General features: G+C 40.0%; 1 protein-coding gene across 1 annotated transcript in view; it reads right to left on the bottom strand.

The window, feature by feature from the left end:
• LOC124712086 overlaps positions 1-16765 on the bottom strand; it is a 143722-nt gene that overhangs the window by 53732 nt on the left and 73225 nt on the right. Inside the window, exons 11-13 of the mRNA XM_047242383.1 lie at positions 14218-14348; positions 6457-6603; positions 2234-3538 (exon numbers count right to left, since the gene is read on the bottom strand). Of these exons, the coding sequence (XP_047098339.1) occupies positions 2234-3538; positions 6457-6603; positions 14218-14348 (1583 nt within the window). The remainder of the gene's footprint in view (positions 1-2233; positions 3539-6456; positions 6604-14217; positions 14349-16765) is intronic.

Raw genomic sequence — 16765 nt, 5'->3', positions numbered from 1 at the left:
GGGGGGTGGGGGGGGGGGGGGGGGGGGGCGAACTGACCCTCTGTTCAAGTTTTTTAACTGTCACTGAAAATGAATGGATAATGTATGCAGCCATGGTATGTTATTGCTCCTCTTTCTGTTATTTACAATACCTGCTTCTTCTTCTTCTTCTTCTGCTGCTGCTGCTGCTGTTGCTTTTACAGCCTCACTGGAGCACTTTAGTCAATCATTTTCTGGTCATCTTCAGTAAGTATTCTTTTCGAATTACCTAGTACTTTTTCATCCACTGTTCTGGGGTTTTCTGTTATTGCTACAGGAATACCCTTTTTATTGTAGGTCATGTCTCTCTTTTTGGTTGACATATTATTTTTATGTTTTTCAGTGTCTTTAAATTTTCTGTTTTGCAAATTGTTCAGGGTTAATTCTAGTTCTTCCATATCTTCCCTGATTTCCTATACCCATCTTACCTGTTGCATCAGGTTCCAAAGTTTCTCTATAATTTTTCTTGGTAATCTGGTTTCTGGTGTCCTCAATAATGTAGGTGGGGGGAATGTCCTATAGTACCTGTAATGGGCTCCAGTTTGCTAAGTACCACTTCATTTGGCACTAACCACCACTGTACATTTCTTTGATGTTTCTTATTTATGTTTGTTTTAGTTATTCTTCTCTCTACTTTTAGGATTTGGTCCATTATGTTTCTCTAAGTGAATTTGAAAAGTTTCATTTTGGTATGTAACCTCTCATTGAACCATCAACTTACATTGTTTTGATTTCGTTTTGATTGAGAGACTTTTTTATTGTATGTAGACCATATTAATTTTTGAGCTTTATTAATTTTATTAGTTCTTTCTTGCCATACAGGTTTCACATCCAAATTGTGTGTTATAATTTCTCCCAGGTATTTAAACTGTTCCACTGCTTTTAATTTCCTGTTATTTACTGCTATGTGGTTGATTACTAGATGATCTGCTACTGTTATCTCAGTCTTTTTGAATAATCATCTGGAGCCCTATTTTTTGTGCTATATTTTGTAGGTCTGTTATCTGTTTTCTAGCGTCTCGAACATTATTTTGCTAGTAATGCTAAGTCATCTGTGAATTACAAACAATTTAAGTTTATTTGATCTTCCTAGGTTTCAATTCTTACATTTTTAGGATTTTCCTCGTACCATTCCCTCATCATGTACTCCACACCACAGTTGAAAAGTAATGGCAATAAACAATCTCCATGTCTTACCCTGTTTCAATCATAAACAGATTAGATATTTCTCCTCTGAGCATTACTTTAGATTTGGTGTTTGTGAAGTGTTAATTTTACCATTTTTATTAATTTGGAATGGAGCCTGAATTCCTTAATATCTTCATCTTTGAAGATACCTGTACACAACTACAAGCTTTCTCGAAGTCTGCAATGGTAATGACTTCTTGTCCCCCCCCCCCCCCCCTTCTTCTTTCTTAGCAGCCCATTACCAAATTGAAAGTGATTATCAGTTGTGGGCAGCTTCTACATGGCCTACAGCTTCCTTGGTATTATTCTAAAATTTTTATCTTCACATACATAGTGAAAGCCCAAATCCAGATAACGTGGCTGCCAGAATAACTAATACATTATTGAATGGGTTAGGGATTAGCACAACACATTCCACCTAACCTTAGCTCCCCAAGTTGATGTTTTTAAAAGTAAGATGAATCAATGGAACTCTCACTTGAAGCTACAAAAAACTGAAGTCAGTCAGTGATCAGAAACTCTGAGAAAGCCTTATTCAACTGGATGGAGGACATTCCACAGAGCTTTTCCACTTTGTGTACCATTTCAGCAGCCATTTGCTTCATTTGTGTGCAGGAAAATTTATAGGTGACAGTTTTTTCTAAAGGTTTCTACCATTCTCACCCATTCTCACAATCTACGTGATTTGGCCACCAACCCCACGGTAACGTTCCACTATCGCACTAACCACTACTGCCTGCTGGGACGTATCCAGTAATAAGAGAGATGATGTGTTGACCAGTCCACTGTTTTGAAACCCACCTAACATCACCAGAGCACCACGAGCTGACTGCCATTCAGTACTACAGACAAACACACAGGTGAAAGATGTAATTGCCCTGAAAATTTTTTGTTAAAAGTAAAACAAAGGAAATAATTTATTTACAGTACTAAGCAACAAACTCAACTTTACAAGGCATTCCTAAGTATCGTGGTAGTAGATTAAAGTAAAACTATTAGTTATTTTCCGAAAAGAACTGAATATTACCTTTGGACAGACTACAAACATATCCGTCTCATGGTTATTGAGAAAACGGTCAACTGGTACTGTTTCTGTACAGGACACTTTATGTTGATGTTTGAGGTGCTTGGCAACAGCTGTTGGAGCCGTAGCACGGTATGTACACAGAGCACATGAGTATCGTGGTACACCATGGATTCTTAGATGGTCGACCAATGTGTTGAAAGCTTTGAAAGGGCGAGAGCAATGGGGACACCTGAGAACACCTTCACGTGACAAATCACACACACACAAATGCTCCCGTAACTGAGATGCTGTTGCTGCCCGGTATTCACAGCGTGCATTGCCACACAAATACAAGTCCTCTCCTGTAAGACCCGAGGCCATAAACTGCTTCCGCTGGTCTCCTTGTATTACACTGTCCTCTGTCATGGCAGATCCCTCAGAGGCCTGGATTGTTTGTGGTTTAACTGCACCATAGGTAGTGTTCACAGACTCTGCGCAAGAATTTGTTTCAGACTCAGAATCAATGTTAGATCCACTCTCTGCATTCTGAATGGAAATTTTAGTAGTAAATTTGTTTGGTGTGGACCCAAGAAATGCTTCACAGTTTGTGTGTTCCTGTGCAAGTTCACTTTCTTTTGCTGTAGCTTCTGGGCATGACTTTGTCAATAAGATTACTGAATCAGATGAATTTTGGCTGTCTGTTTCTTTTATTAATTCATTCACAGAGTTCTTCAACTTATTAACTGGAGATTCTTTTCCTGGGTGTGACTTTCTAAGTTTACAGCTACCTTTGCAAGCCACATGACTACATTGTTTACCCTTCGTAGCAAGCTGATAATAAAGTACCTGAACATCATCATCCTCATCCACACCATCATCATGATCATAATCGTCATCATTATTCTCCACAGCTTGTTCCTTACAAGGAGAACTGTCGGAAACCTCTCCTTTTATATTTGTTTCTTGCAGCGCAGATGAGTCTTTTGGTAATTGCACAGGGGCAATTCCTGGTAATGCACCTTTTTCTGGAATGTCAGCTACTTCACTCTCTTGAGCTGCTTCTGTTTCTTGATTTTCTACAATTTCAAATGAAGCATTCTGTACAGCATCAATTATCTCATTTTCAGTCATTTGACTAAATAAAACCTGTGGAGCTTGATTTGTACCAGCATCATCTTCCTGGGCACACATTTCAGACTGAATGCTTGTCACCACTCCTCCAGCAACAGGAGCTGACTCTGAAGGTCTGCTTATAACATCACCTGATACAGACTGTTCCAAATTCACAATCTTTAGCCGGTTAACATCACCACCAGGTGCGGATTGCTGCAACAAAGTACAATGAATAAATGTATCAGATGTTGTGCTCGACAAATCATCAAAACATTTCTTTGTTAAATTCAATGGACTTACAGTAAAAATTAATATTAGGAACCACACTCCATAGTTCATCAACACGTGAATACACAGTAACTCAATAACAATTTCATTCAATAAATGAGACTTTTTAGCACAACATATTACTCAACTGACAAAGGCAACTTGCAAAATTTGGAGCTAATTTTATTCCTTGTTATAAATCAGTTCTACATTTTGCACCTTCAGCCTGCCACTTGCCCTGACACAATCATCAAAGTTTCAAGTCAGATATTGGAAGCATGACAATTAATAAATCTTCCATATTATCCAAGGTTTCACAGCCATTAGCAGTCTATTTCTGAGAATCTCACAGGCAAAGCACTTTAAAGACTTCAAACCAAAAATCAGATTCCTCTGAAAATGGCCCACCATTTCATTACATCAAACACATATACCGTCGCCACATTTCACTCATGCTTTTGGAAATTGTAAGTCATTAGTGAAAAGTTACAATTCGAAACTAAATACGTTCTTCTTTTGATACACTCTGAAGGATACTGAAAATTACAATATCTTTATTCTGAATGGCTGGATCGCAGAAACAGACACACAGTGAGAAGGATGTAATGGATCTACTCACAAGGGAACCTCCCCATCGCACCCCCCTCAGATTTAGTTATAAGTTGGCACAGTGGATAGGCCTTGAAAAACTGAACACAGATCAATCGAGAAAACAGGAAGAAGTTGTGTGGAACTATGAAAAAAAATTAGTAAAATATACAAACTGAGTAGTCCATGCGCAACATATGCAACATCAAGGAGTATGAGGCATAAGGAGCGCCGTGGTCCCGTGGTTAGCGTGAGTAGCTGCGGAGCGAGAGGTCCTTGGTTCAAGTCTTGCCTAGAGTGAAAATTTTACTTTCTTTATTTTCGCAAAGGTATGATCTGTCCGTTCGTTCATTGACGTCTCTGTTCACTGTAAGAAGTTTAGTATCTGTGTTTTGCGACCGCACCGCAAAACCGTGCGATTAGTAGACGAAAGGACGTGCCTCTCCAATGGGAACTGAAAACATTTGATTGCAAGGTCATAGTTCAACCGATTCCTCCACAGGAAAACATATGATATATTCTATACGACACTGGTTATGGCATGTGCGTCACATGACAGGAATGTGTTGTCGACCCACCTAACTTGTACACTTGGGGAATGGGTAAAAAGATTCTTCTACCTTGCCCGATTTAGGTTTTCTTGTGGATGTGATAATCACTCCAAAAAAAATGATGAAAACATAAGAGTTTGTCACATAAACTGAAAATAAAAACTTAAACTTTTCACTCGAGGGAAGACTCGAACCTAGGACCTCTCGTTTGGTAGCTGCTCTCGCTAACCAGGGGACCACGGCGCTCCATAACACCCACCGTCCTTGATGTTGCCCGTCTTCGCTTGGACTACTCAGTTTGTATATTTTACTAATTTTTTTCATAGTTCCACACAACTACTTCCGGTTTTCTCGATTGATCTGTGTTCAGTTTTTCAAGGCCTATCCACTGTGCCAACTTATAACTAAATCTGAGGGGGGTGCAATGGGGAAGTTCCCTTGTCAGTAGGAGCACTTATACATTTCAGAGTAGAACACTCTACAACCACAAGACAGAGATCTAATAAAATAAGATACATAACTCAACATTAAAAACACACTCTTACACTCACATCAATTATAGAAATATACCCAATGTTGTATCACTGCTATAATACACAATATTCACCTGTGTTTCACATTTTTTTCATGTATTGTTCAATTCCTCTGTCTCAAATTTATTAAAAAACCACTGCAAATAAGTCGCCAAAAAAAACTGATACACCCTTTTAGAGGTTTCCAGTTCACTCACATTTTATTTTTGCAACAGTGTGTATGGAGTACACGAACCGATTACATTTACAGATCAATAGCACAAGTTGTTCTGCTGAAACACCCTTATTAGTACATGGTGTAGGCTTCACAGGCAGCAATGCAGCCACTGACTCTGGCATCCAGTCGATCATACAGATGGTGAATACTGTCCCGGGATACATTATGCCATGCCTACTCAACCTGTTCACATAGTTCTGTAAGAGTTGTTGGTTAAAGTGTTGTCGGTTGACAAGTCACACGAGTCATTTCTCGTCTCCTCATATCCAACATACGCTCAACTAGAGACAAGTCCGGAGACCGTGCTGGCCAGGGAAGTTGCTGCAAGTCTTTCGGAGCCGGCTGAGTTTCACGGGCAGTGTGTGGGCAAGTATTATCCTGTTGGAGCAATATGTCACCTTCATATTGCAAGAACAGCAAAAAAATGGGTCTAACAACATTTTGAACATACCAAAAACTGGTTAGCACCCCCTCCAGAAACACCAAAGGTGAACAAGAGTTATAGCTTTTCACACCTCAGACCATAAAGCCTGGGCTCAGTAAGCTGTAGGAAGCATGAGTGTGTCTGTGGCATGGTTGCCTGCTTGCTTCACACATTTGCATCACAATGAGCTTTCCGGCTGTGAGAGTTCCCTATTATAGGGTAGACACAGATGGTGCTATCTGTTGGCAGATGATGCTGAAGCCATTATCAGTACATCTACTATCCTCAGATGGCATATGCTTTCATCGAATCAAAATCAACATTGTCTTTCCAGGTGTACTAATTTTTATCTGGCAATATACCTCACACAACACTCCCTCTTTGGTACTAAAATCTTTGCCCAAAGATAGTATTATAAAAATAATTCTAAATAATAATCGTCCTTCATCAGCTAAAGAATATCCTTTGTCTTCATTATGATGATATGAAAATAAAAAGAATATAAAAACTGACAGTTAATTACCACATAATACAACTCATGTTGAACATACCTTAGTGGGTTCATAATGACGCAGCACTGCAAGCGCTGGTAAATTATGGTGCATATTGCAGAGATGCTGCTGAATTTCTTCTTCTGTCTCTGCCCCATGTGGACAATGCCGGCATTGATACAATGAAATCGAATGGAATTTATAGTGCTGGGAAACAAATGGAAATTAATAAATGGTTAATTCTGCAATTAATAAATATTTTGTTTTATGATAAGAATCCACATTTTTAAGTAAACACTTAATTTTTAACAAAAATAAAAAGCAAGTGTACATACTAAACTGGGTTAGGTAAAAAAAGCAATGTTTATAATTTAGAGCAGTAGTAGTAGTAGTAGTAGTAGTAGTAGTAGTCGTCGTCGTCGTCATTGTCGTCATCTTGTACAGAGTCCCACCACTGGGAAAGTCTGATAGGAGCACAAGCCTCTCCATCTTCTCCAGTCTTACCATTATCCCTCTGTGACCAGTATAGTCTTCTCCTATCTCCCAAATGCTTTCTTCCACACATTTTTATAAAAAAGTCCCTTGGGCTCTTGCTTTCCATCTTCTTCTATTCTATCTTACAAGGAACCCCCCCCTCCCGCACATCATCCATTTTCCTTACATACCCACACCATTTTAATCTTTTCACCTCAATCTTATATTGCAGGGTTTCCTCGCATGTTATCTCCCTCACACTCATTTCCCATCTTTTCCATTTGACCTTACACCTACCTGACTTCTCGAAAATTTCATTTCACTTGCTGACACCTTACTTTTTTACCTTTGATTCATGACCCAGATTTCTGCAGCATGCAAAAGGATTGGTAAATAATACATTTAATATTTCAGCATTTTCCTGGGATACTTCTGAGTTCCATATCTCTCACATTCCTCATAAATTTATCAGCTTGCCTTGTTTGTTCATTTATCTCTTAGCCATCCCTTCCATTTTCCTGTATTATGCTCTCAAGATACTTTAAGGTTTCTGCTATTTTCAGTTGCTCCCGACTCAGTGTCATGCTTACTTTATCCTTTTTTCCTTGTTGTGACCACCAGTCCATACTTTTTTCATTAAATTTTAAGCACACTCTTGCACAACTTCTCAAAAATCTAACTGCTTCTGTACTTCCTCATTGTCATTCCTCCACACTATCAACTCATCAGAAATAACATTTCTGCTATACCGTCTCTTGCTACTTGTGTCATTATGTCATCCATCACCATCAACGTTCTGGAAAGCAACAGAGATAGTACACTTCCTTGTGTAAGGCTATTTTTCTGTTTCAGCTGTACTGATCTCCCCCAGCCCACTTTCACACAATTTACACCTCCCTGGCATAACTCTATTATCCTCAGTACAGTCTGCTTCCCTACCCCTTCCTTTCTCAGTGCCTCCCAAACATTACTTCTGGATACAGTGTTGCACGCATTCACTAAATCCTTGCGCCACCACCAACAAATGCCATTCTCCCAACAGACATATGGAAGGATTGAATATCATAGTCAAGACATAAAAAAGCACATATTGTTATTGTATAAACATTTCTACTTAGCATAAATGTAAAAAAAAAGGGACGAATCCTGACAATCTTTCACTCTTTCCACGACAGATCAAAACTTTGCCTGTTTAACCCCCAAACTGACCCTTATCTCCCAATGGCAATACCCTCACCAAATGAGCTCCTCTGTACAGGCAAACCTCATGATGGAACTCCAAAACTTGGGCAGCTGGTATCTCCCTCCTACTTGTCCCAAGAACCAGCCACAAAGAAACACACTTCTCATCACCAAATATCATCCAAGACTGTAAACACTGAATCATATCCTTCGCCAAGACTTCTATTACAGTCCGCACAAAATAACATGGCTGGTAGATGCGCAGTCGGCAGGACACGCTCGGGGAGAGCACTAGTGGTGGGAGTTAAGGGCAGGTACTGTAGGGGAAATGCCGAGTGCTGGATGTGAAGTGCCGTTCTACACTGAAGCCTATGCTCACATTTTTTGTAAATATTAAGTGGAGCCCCTCCACGCCCACACTTACATGGTGACCATTCAAAAAGATCTCTCACCTCCGCTTTGGTTAGTATCTAAAAGGAACTCTGCTGAAAATGGAACAAAGGCAGCAATTTATTTTCACTTGGCTTGTTAACCACTTCAAGAGAATCATCATGAGTGACAATTTTTGAGTACCACCTACACATTTCTCTCGTTGGCATGTTAAAATTTGCTTCTTTTGCCGAAACACAGTGTAGGCTACACAGTATCACCTCATTAACATAATGTGCACGCGACTGTGGAAAAGTAAGGTCTGTAGCTTATGAAAAAGCATATGCTCAGAACAAAAACAAACATGTAATGTCTTCACTTATGTTGTTCCAAAATCCATAGCATTTCTAGTTTCACCAACTATCAATGGCCCTTAAAAATTACATTCTTTCATCAAAAAAGTTTGCATTTAGTGGAATAACATGGCAGATAATGAAGTTTTGCATAATAACTATATGACAAAATACTCTCCTCTTTTTTGCTATCATTTGTCAAAATCTCATTTCAGTATCTCAAACTGTTTGTGAAATATGAGGAATCCTGCAGAACTCTCACTCTGGCTTTACAGCTGGTGCGCGTGACCACACATGAATGTACTGCATCAGATCAATTTTCTCTAGATTGATGACACAGACCTCCACCCAAGTTTAAATAAAAATTCAATATGTTAAGAGTGGAGAGCAGCTACAAAGGCAGGTGAGGGTCACGTTCTGCACACATAGATAGAGGGAAGATAAGTTGCGACACTACCGATTTCCTTCCGTCTGTTCGTGCACTGAGTCAGCTGATGGCACGCTAGCATAAACATCGTTCCACAGTGAACTTTAAGAACTGCATCCTTAGTAACGAGAATCCTTACACACGCGCACATATGCAACCTTCCACATAGAATGAATTAATATTGAACTCAATCACAACATTCCCAATCATATAAAATATTGAGATAAATAATTTCTCTACATTAAACTCTATATGGTTGAAGACGAAAGACTATGAAAGTAAAACAGCTGTAAAGAAAAACATAAAAAACCAAGAAAACCACTGCATGTGGTAACAAGGTATATATGCAAAACTTTATACTGTTTTCAGATTTGTAAAAACTTCAATTTATCTACAAGTAAGTAGTAACGTATATTCTTCCTATTGTATAACAGAAAGGAAATTAAAGCCCAGTGATGGTGCTGAAACCTCAATGAAACGTCTCTGAGTGATGGCACAAAAAGAAACAATTGTGTTTTGCTCAAGGCGGATCCCTTACAAAAGTACAGTTTATTTGTAAAGCAAACACAGACAGAAGAGCTTCAGTCTCAAGGCAATACACACACCATTTTGTCAGTAATAATGATGTAGCTTCATTCTATTTTAAATACTGTCAGTGTTTAATGTTCCATCTTTCGAACGACAAGGATTTGTTTCATTAAACGAACTTTTGCATTGCTTACATTAGGCAAGTGAAGTGATCGAATACACTTAAAGCATTTTCAAGTTTTAATAATTTGTAACCATAAGGATATCAGAAACAGATTGTTTAATGTGTTACTTAAAGCTAATTTTCTTTCATTGTGCAACCTGCTACGGTATTTATAGTATGTGTACTTAATTGAACGTAATATGTTTTATGAAGAAAACTGCATCGTCACGAGGTCAAAGATGGAACTTCAGCTACGTATAATTGTTTATGCTGCTGCAGGCAGAGTCACGCAAAGTCATAATTAGCAGTAATTCCTACTTACATACTTCACAGCAAGAAATCCACTCAATCATCTTCACTGTCCAATGTAGATGAATCAGATTCAGCAAGATTTATGACAAATGGTTCCACAAACCGTGTCCCTACCAATTTCCCTGCCGTAATCTTCATCTTGCAGTTTTTCTGCTTGTCTTACACAAGCTGCCCATTCAGATGTTGAGATGCTGTCTATGGCCTCATGTATAAGTCTCTCAATATCTGCAATTTTTAATGTATTGTTCTTTTCTGCAATTTATGCTTTCATCTGAGACCATACCAGCTCAAATGGGTTGTAATGGCGATGGTACGGGGGTAATCTAATGATACGGTGTCCATACTGCTTTGCGTCTCAAACTCTGTATGCAGGCTTGTGTTGATTGACAAGAAATAGCAAATTCTGCTCTGGTATGCAACAAGTTATAAGGTATTCTGTTAGATGACAGCCATGCAATAATGTCTGCCTTTTTGGAGTTCGCATTTGGAGCTTTGTTCACTCGAATTGAATGGTTCAAATGGCTCTGAGCACTATGCGACTTAACTTCTGAGGTCATCAGTCGCCTAGAACTTAGAACCAATTAAACCTAACTAACCTAAGGACATCACACACATCCATGCCCGAGGCAGGATTCGAACCTGCGACCGGAGCGGTCGCTCGGCTCCAGACTATAACGCCTAGAACCCCACGGCCACTTTAATTGAGTGGATGCTGGCATTGTCCATGGCTATAACTGAAGACACAGGAATGTGTGGCACTAATTGTTGGGTAAACCACTTTTTGAAGACGCTGTACGTCATTTCACAGTGGTAATCTTCAGAATTCTTAGCTTTAGACGCCTTAAAAATCAGCTTACCCTGGGGAAAAAAGCCAGTATCTGCTGATCCAACATGAAGCACTATAATTCTGTTACCCTTACCAACAGCAACTTTTAATCCACCGTACTCATCGCTCATTTTCCAGCACATAGCCCTTGCATGGTTCTGATTAACGAAAAGTTTCATCTAAGTAATAAATTTGAAATGTTCCAGCTTCTCTGATCTCCTGCATTGTTCTTAAAAACACAGTCCTTGCAGCCGCAATATCGATTCGTCCCATTAATGATTTCCTACCATCGTTCGTTTTCTGATATCTGAACCCCATTTCTTTCAGTGTCCTCAACATGGACCATTTGCTTCCATTAAAATTTTCAGCTTCTTTCATATGCGAAACTAGTTTCTCTGTTGTTGGATACTCGCTTTCAGCATACACGCTGAACACTATGCGCCGCAAACGTTTTTCGCAAAATCATCTAGCTCACCCATTTCTTTTTTGTGGTTGTGTTGCTTCCCTGATGATTTGAAAACAGCTGACCCACAGGCTTGGATAGACGTCTTAGCTTCGCTGGATATTCTCTGAACGGTCCTCAAACCAATACCAAAGGCTTCAGCTGTCTGCTCCTGGCATTTGGCAACGGCGCGACCCGCGCCTTGTGCCAGCGTGTATTCAGCGGAAGATTGTCTCTTGAAGTATTGGTACACATGGAACACTTCCTCTTGCTTGTTTGTGTAGCACTTGGCATGACTGCTTACCGTCACTCATAATGAACACTATGAAGGCAGTCAGCACTCAGCACGGAACACAATGATTCAAATGAACAGTCAGAACTTCCGAATACAGCACGACCCGCACAGAATGAAGATAATAATGTCACTGGCGCACGATTGGCTGAGAGTCATGTGGTACACTTCCGCATACTTTTGCGCATCTGACCCTCATCACCACCACCACCACCACCAGCATCATCATGAAACTGCCATATAAAGCTGTAAATAAAGTAAAAATTATTTTTTTTTTTACCGAACAGTTTCTCTAAAAATGTTTAAGAAAGATTGCAGGTCATGCGCCTCAATGCTGTCATCGATGACCGGCCGAAAGAGGGCAAATAATGTTGTCCTCCACTTCCGAACAAAGGGACTCAATCAGCACCTTGGACAAAAAATGGTCACTGCATGTCAGCCACCATATCCTACATGGACTATCAATGTGCCCAGAGGTGAGGAACATGTTTTCCACAATCTTTCACATCCCTATAAAGTGATATTCCACTACCTCCATCAAACCTACACAACATCCTGGTCCATCCCTGTGCCACATTCACTTCCAATCCCTTGCCACATGGGACATTTCTCTGTGGAAGACCTGGGTGCAAGACTTGTCTGATTCATCTACCCAGTGCACCTTATTCCAGTCCAGTCAAGATTATCCTATACCATCATAGGCAGGGTCTATGAAAGCAGCCATGTCTTACACCTGCTCGGCTGCAATTTCTGCAAAACTTTTTATATGGGAATGACCACCATTCAAACAAATGGCCACTGTCAAACTGGGACCAAGAAGAGATTTGACCACTGAACAGTGGTACATGCTGCTGAGCACAACATGCTTGATTTCAATGGGTGCCATCTGGATCCCGCCCCCACCACCATCCACACAACAATAGTTTTTCTGAACCACATAGAAGCAATCTGTCCTAGCAACACATACTTCACTCCCATAATCCTGGGATATTTTCGCTAGTCCCTGTGCCCCTCATTCACCTCCACCCTGTCGCAGGACCTACACTCACTCGGTCTGCACCTACATCGCCTTCCCCAGTCTTCTGTCCTGTCATGGCCTCCCAATCCACTCCTCCATATCATCATCATCATCATCATCATCGTGCACTGGATGAACTCACTGGTACCTGTGTCCCTGCACCACATTCCTATTCTGTGCACCTACTGCCTCTCACTCTTGCCTTTCTAGTTCATAACCCTGCTGCCTGCCTCTAAGCCACCAACCATCCTACCCCAACCCTTCTCCTCCCAGTAGTGAGAGGGGAAGGGAAGCTAGCAAAGTTTTCAATTTTATTTATTAGCCTGTCAATGACTAATACCACTACTATTTGGCGAGTTGGTACCTTCATTTATAAACTATGTATTTCTCAGAAACTTTCACATCAGCGTACACTTCACTGGAGAGTGAAAGATTGATTCAGGAAACTAACATTACACTATGGCCATGTCACTCTCCACCATATTCTCACTCACAAGGGTGACTAGTGTAGGTAGAAATACAGTAGAGCCTTTGCCAAGTTCAAAATGTAGTGAAGAAGTTGGTGGGTGTATAGTCCACAAGAGGTAACATTTCACTTTCAACCTCAACCTGGCACACACTTTCAGTCCCTCACTGAGCAAGTTATCTTTATCTTCCAAGACAATCGGGTCATCACCCATTATCAGCTGCAAACTGCTTTCAATAGACAAGAGTTAATATTAGAAACTGTAGTACCAAAAATGAGTGTCCCATAATCTTGCTGACTACACTAGCTCAAAGCTGCAACTGCAAATTGCTGTGTTTCTTTATACTTAGTTTATTCCATGCTGTCCTCTTCTTGTCAAGATCTCTCACTCGCCACTACATTTACTGCAATTAAACTGTATGATGAATCCTGCTCATTTTTTCCTTGTAATATAGTCTGACTAATATATTTTCAGATTGATCAGATCAGTCCAATGCTGATATTTTTATTTTTTTTCTATAAATCATTTTTTGCTTTAGCCCCTTAAGAGTGTTAATTGTTATCTTGCTTTTCTGCGATACTTATTTACAGTCACCAATATTGTTTGGAACAGTTAACATCGTTTTTCCACATTTCTGTTGGTCACTTAAGAGTCACACTGGAGACTACTCAAAATAACACTCTTTTATGCATAAATTTTAGATGTTTTCTGATTTTTCATGTACCATTGTTCATAGTGATGAAAGTGCAACCAACCATTCTGAAAAATACTCTCAGGACTATCACGACTCTAATGACTCAGTAACTTCTTTAACCATACAGAGGAAATCCTGTGATACTATTAAAACAGATGACAATGAAGGAAATTAAGCACAAATTAACTCAAAAAACACACAAAGAAAAGCAGTAAGTGGAAGAAACTTCGTCAGCTACGTAAGTGTGGAGAATTCTATATCCTTTCATACTTACAGATACAAGGCGTGCAGCTTTCAGACAGGGTGCTTTGCATATATGGCAAGTCAAGGTGGATACTTGATTGTGCTGCCATTGTAAGTGCAACAGAAAATCTTTTGGATTATAGAACCTTTCGCCACAAGATCCTGAAACAAAGGAGAATAATAATTTTAGTTCTTTTTACACAAACCAAGAGAGGCGATGAAGTGACGTGATGGTGGGCTCTCATTTGGGAAGAAGGTGGGCCATGCAAACTTAGGTTTACCATGGTTTGCCTAAATCACTTCAGGCAAATGCCAGAAAGGCTCCTTCATGGAGAACACAGCCTAATTTACTTCCCCACCCTTCCCCAATATGAGCTTGTGCTCCATCTCTAACAAACCCTTTGTCAATGAAGACATGACAGCTGTTAACACACACTAGCAGGCAACCAGAGCCTCGATTACAGCTGTGACTTGTGATGACGAACACTACAAACAGCGTTGAGGAGCTGTGCTGGCCCAGAGCCTGCAGCACTGACTAGTAGTGGTACAAGGTACCATCCGCTTTGTACCACACAGTGGCTTGCAGAGTACTTATGTAGATGTAGATGTAGATGTAGATGTAGAACAGGCCCTGAATACATGAGAGCTGCCCAGAGCAAAGTCTAAGGTGTTCTGGAGCTAACCTCAAGAGCCATGCAATTTACCTCAAACATGGCTGTTACAGGTAATTTTAATGTCCCGGAGTGCAATATAGGTGAGCCTGTTTAAGTCAATCACTTAAATCATTTCTTGCTTAGTTCTTTGTCAATTAGATTGTAAATTAACAAAGGCCGATAGAAAGAAGCCCCTTTCAAAACATGCTCTTTATAAGGCAAACGAGAGACAATAGCAATGGAAATATGTAAATTTTGTGAAACAGAAAGTCAATGCTGCCTAGGCTCAAGGTCCATGGAGACATAATGAACCATCAAGGTAATGTACCATAATAAATGTAGTTTGAAAATCTGATATTTTAACAAAAAACTTACTTTTTTACTTTCACACTATTATCTCCTATGAATTCACATTTTGGGGCAACTCATTGCATTCACCAGAAATATTCTTAGTCCAGAAATGGGAAGTCAGACAGATCAGATGTGTCAGTTAGCAAATTCCATGCAGGCTGTTGGTCAGGTGTGTGTGAAATTTAACTCTGCAATCCCTGCAAATATGCTTGGATAACACTTCTGTAAGCATTGTGCAGAAAAGTGTGCAATATTCAGCAGGTTTTATTTTCAATAGGGTTCCAGAAAAGCTGAAAAAAATTGACAATATTATGAAAAAGACAGACTGATACCATAAAGTGGAGATGACATGCCGCAGACAGGTGCAACAATAAGACTGCTAAACATGTGAGCTTTCAATCAAAAGGCCTTCTTGTAAAATAGACAACATATGCATATTCATGCAAGAACAACCTGCACATACATGACCACTGTCTCTCGCCACCGAGACCAGACTGCTTGCAATTCGGCCTCTGTGACTTTTGGCTGAAAGCTCAAGTTCAGTGGTCTTATTGCTGTGCCTGTCTGTGGCACAACATCTCCACTATATGGTGAGTAGCGATCTATCCCTTTTCATAATGCTGTTATCATTCCATCTTGGATTTTCCACTGTTTGGAAAAAAAAAATTGAGTGTTAAACCAAAGTCTTCAAATACAGGTTGAAAGATTTCCTTGCAGTACACTCCTATTCTTTACAGGATGATTTTTCAGTAATTGAAAACTTTTTTCTGCAACATGTTATTTATTTGTGTACACACACTGAATTTTTTCGTGTTTCGTTAATTCTTTAGTTCTGTTGTATACATAGTTCCGCAGTCAGCGCGTACACAACTTTCCCAATAGAGCGCGCCCCACTAAGCACAACAGCGCAGGCGCAGCGCTCGTCCGTCTCTGTACTACGAGATGGCGCTGTCTTAGAGACGGACCAAATTCTGCTTCCGCTGATCCGCCTATTAATACGTAACGCAGCCAATGAGATTGCTGCTAACGTAGAACCTTTTCTCCTCGCGGATCACACTTGTGCAGTGATACCTGAACGCTCGCGGTATTATAGCGAGTGTACAGACCTCCGACTAGTTAGTCTGCATTAGTCTGTAGTCAAGTTTCAATCTGTGCTAGTAAGATTATCATATTCCTGTACATAGCCACGAAGAGAAATGTATAGGCACACTAGAGGTATGTGAGAATAAGATTAACATACCAAGACCAAAGGAACTTCAGACTGTCAATTGTAAATAGCATCCAGAATCAAGTTAAGTAAGGTTTATGATTGTTATTATTTTAATAAATGTGTGTGAAAATTAATCAAGTTCTGTTTAAAGTTTGTCACCATCAATCTGCTACTCTAAGCATGCAACTGGCATTTCTATTGTCTGACCTAACGGCAGAAGACAAACACGCCACGATAAGACCACGAGACATATTGCTGACACTCGCCTACTTCGCTAGAGCGACAACTCAAATAATCTGATGGTGTGTGTACCGAAGGTCTTACAGTACGCACACCCCAAGTTCTTTTGTCAACAATTTTTCTAA

This window comes from Schistocerca piceifrons, chromosome 8, assembly GCF_021461385.2.
Source record: "Schistocerca piceifrons isolate TAMUIC-IGC-003096 chromosome 8, iqSchPice1.1, whole genome shotgun sequence".
NCBI classification, from domain to species: Eukaryota; Metazoa; Arthropoda; class Insecta; order Orthoptera; family Acrididae; genus Schistocerca; species Schistocerca piceifrons.
Note: the sequence above shows the minus strand (reverse complement) of the source record. Positions and strands in the feature narration are given on the sequence as shown.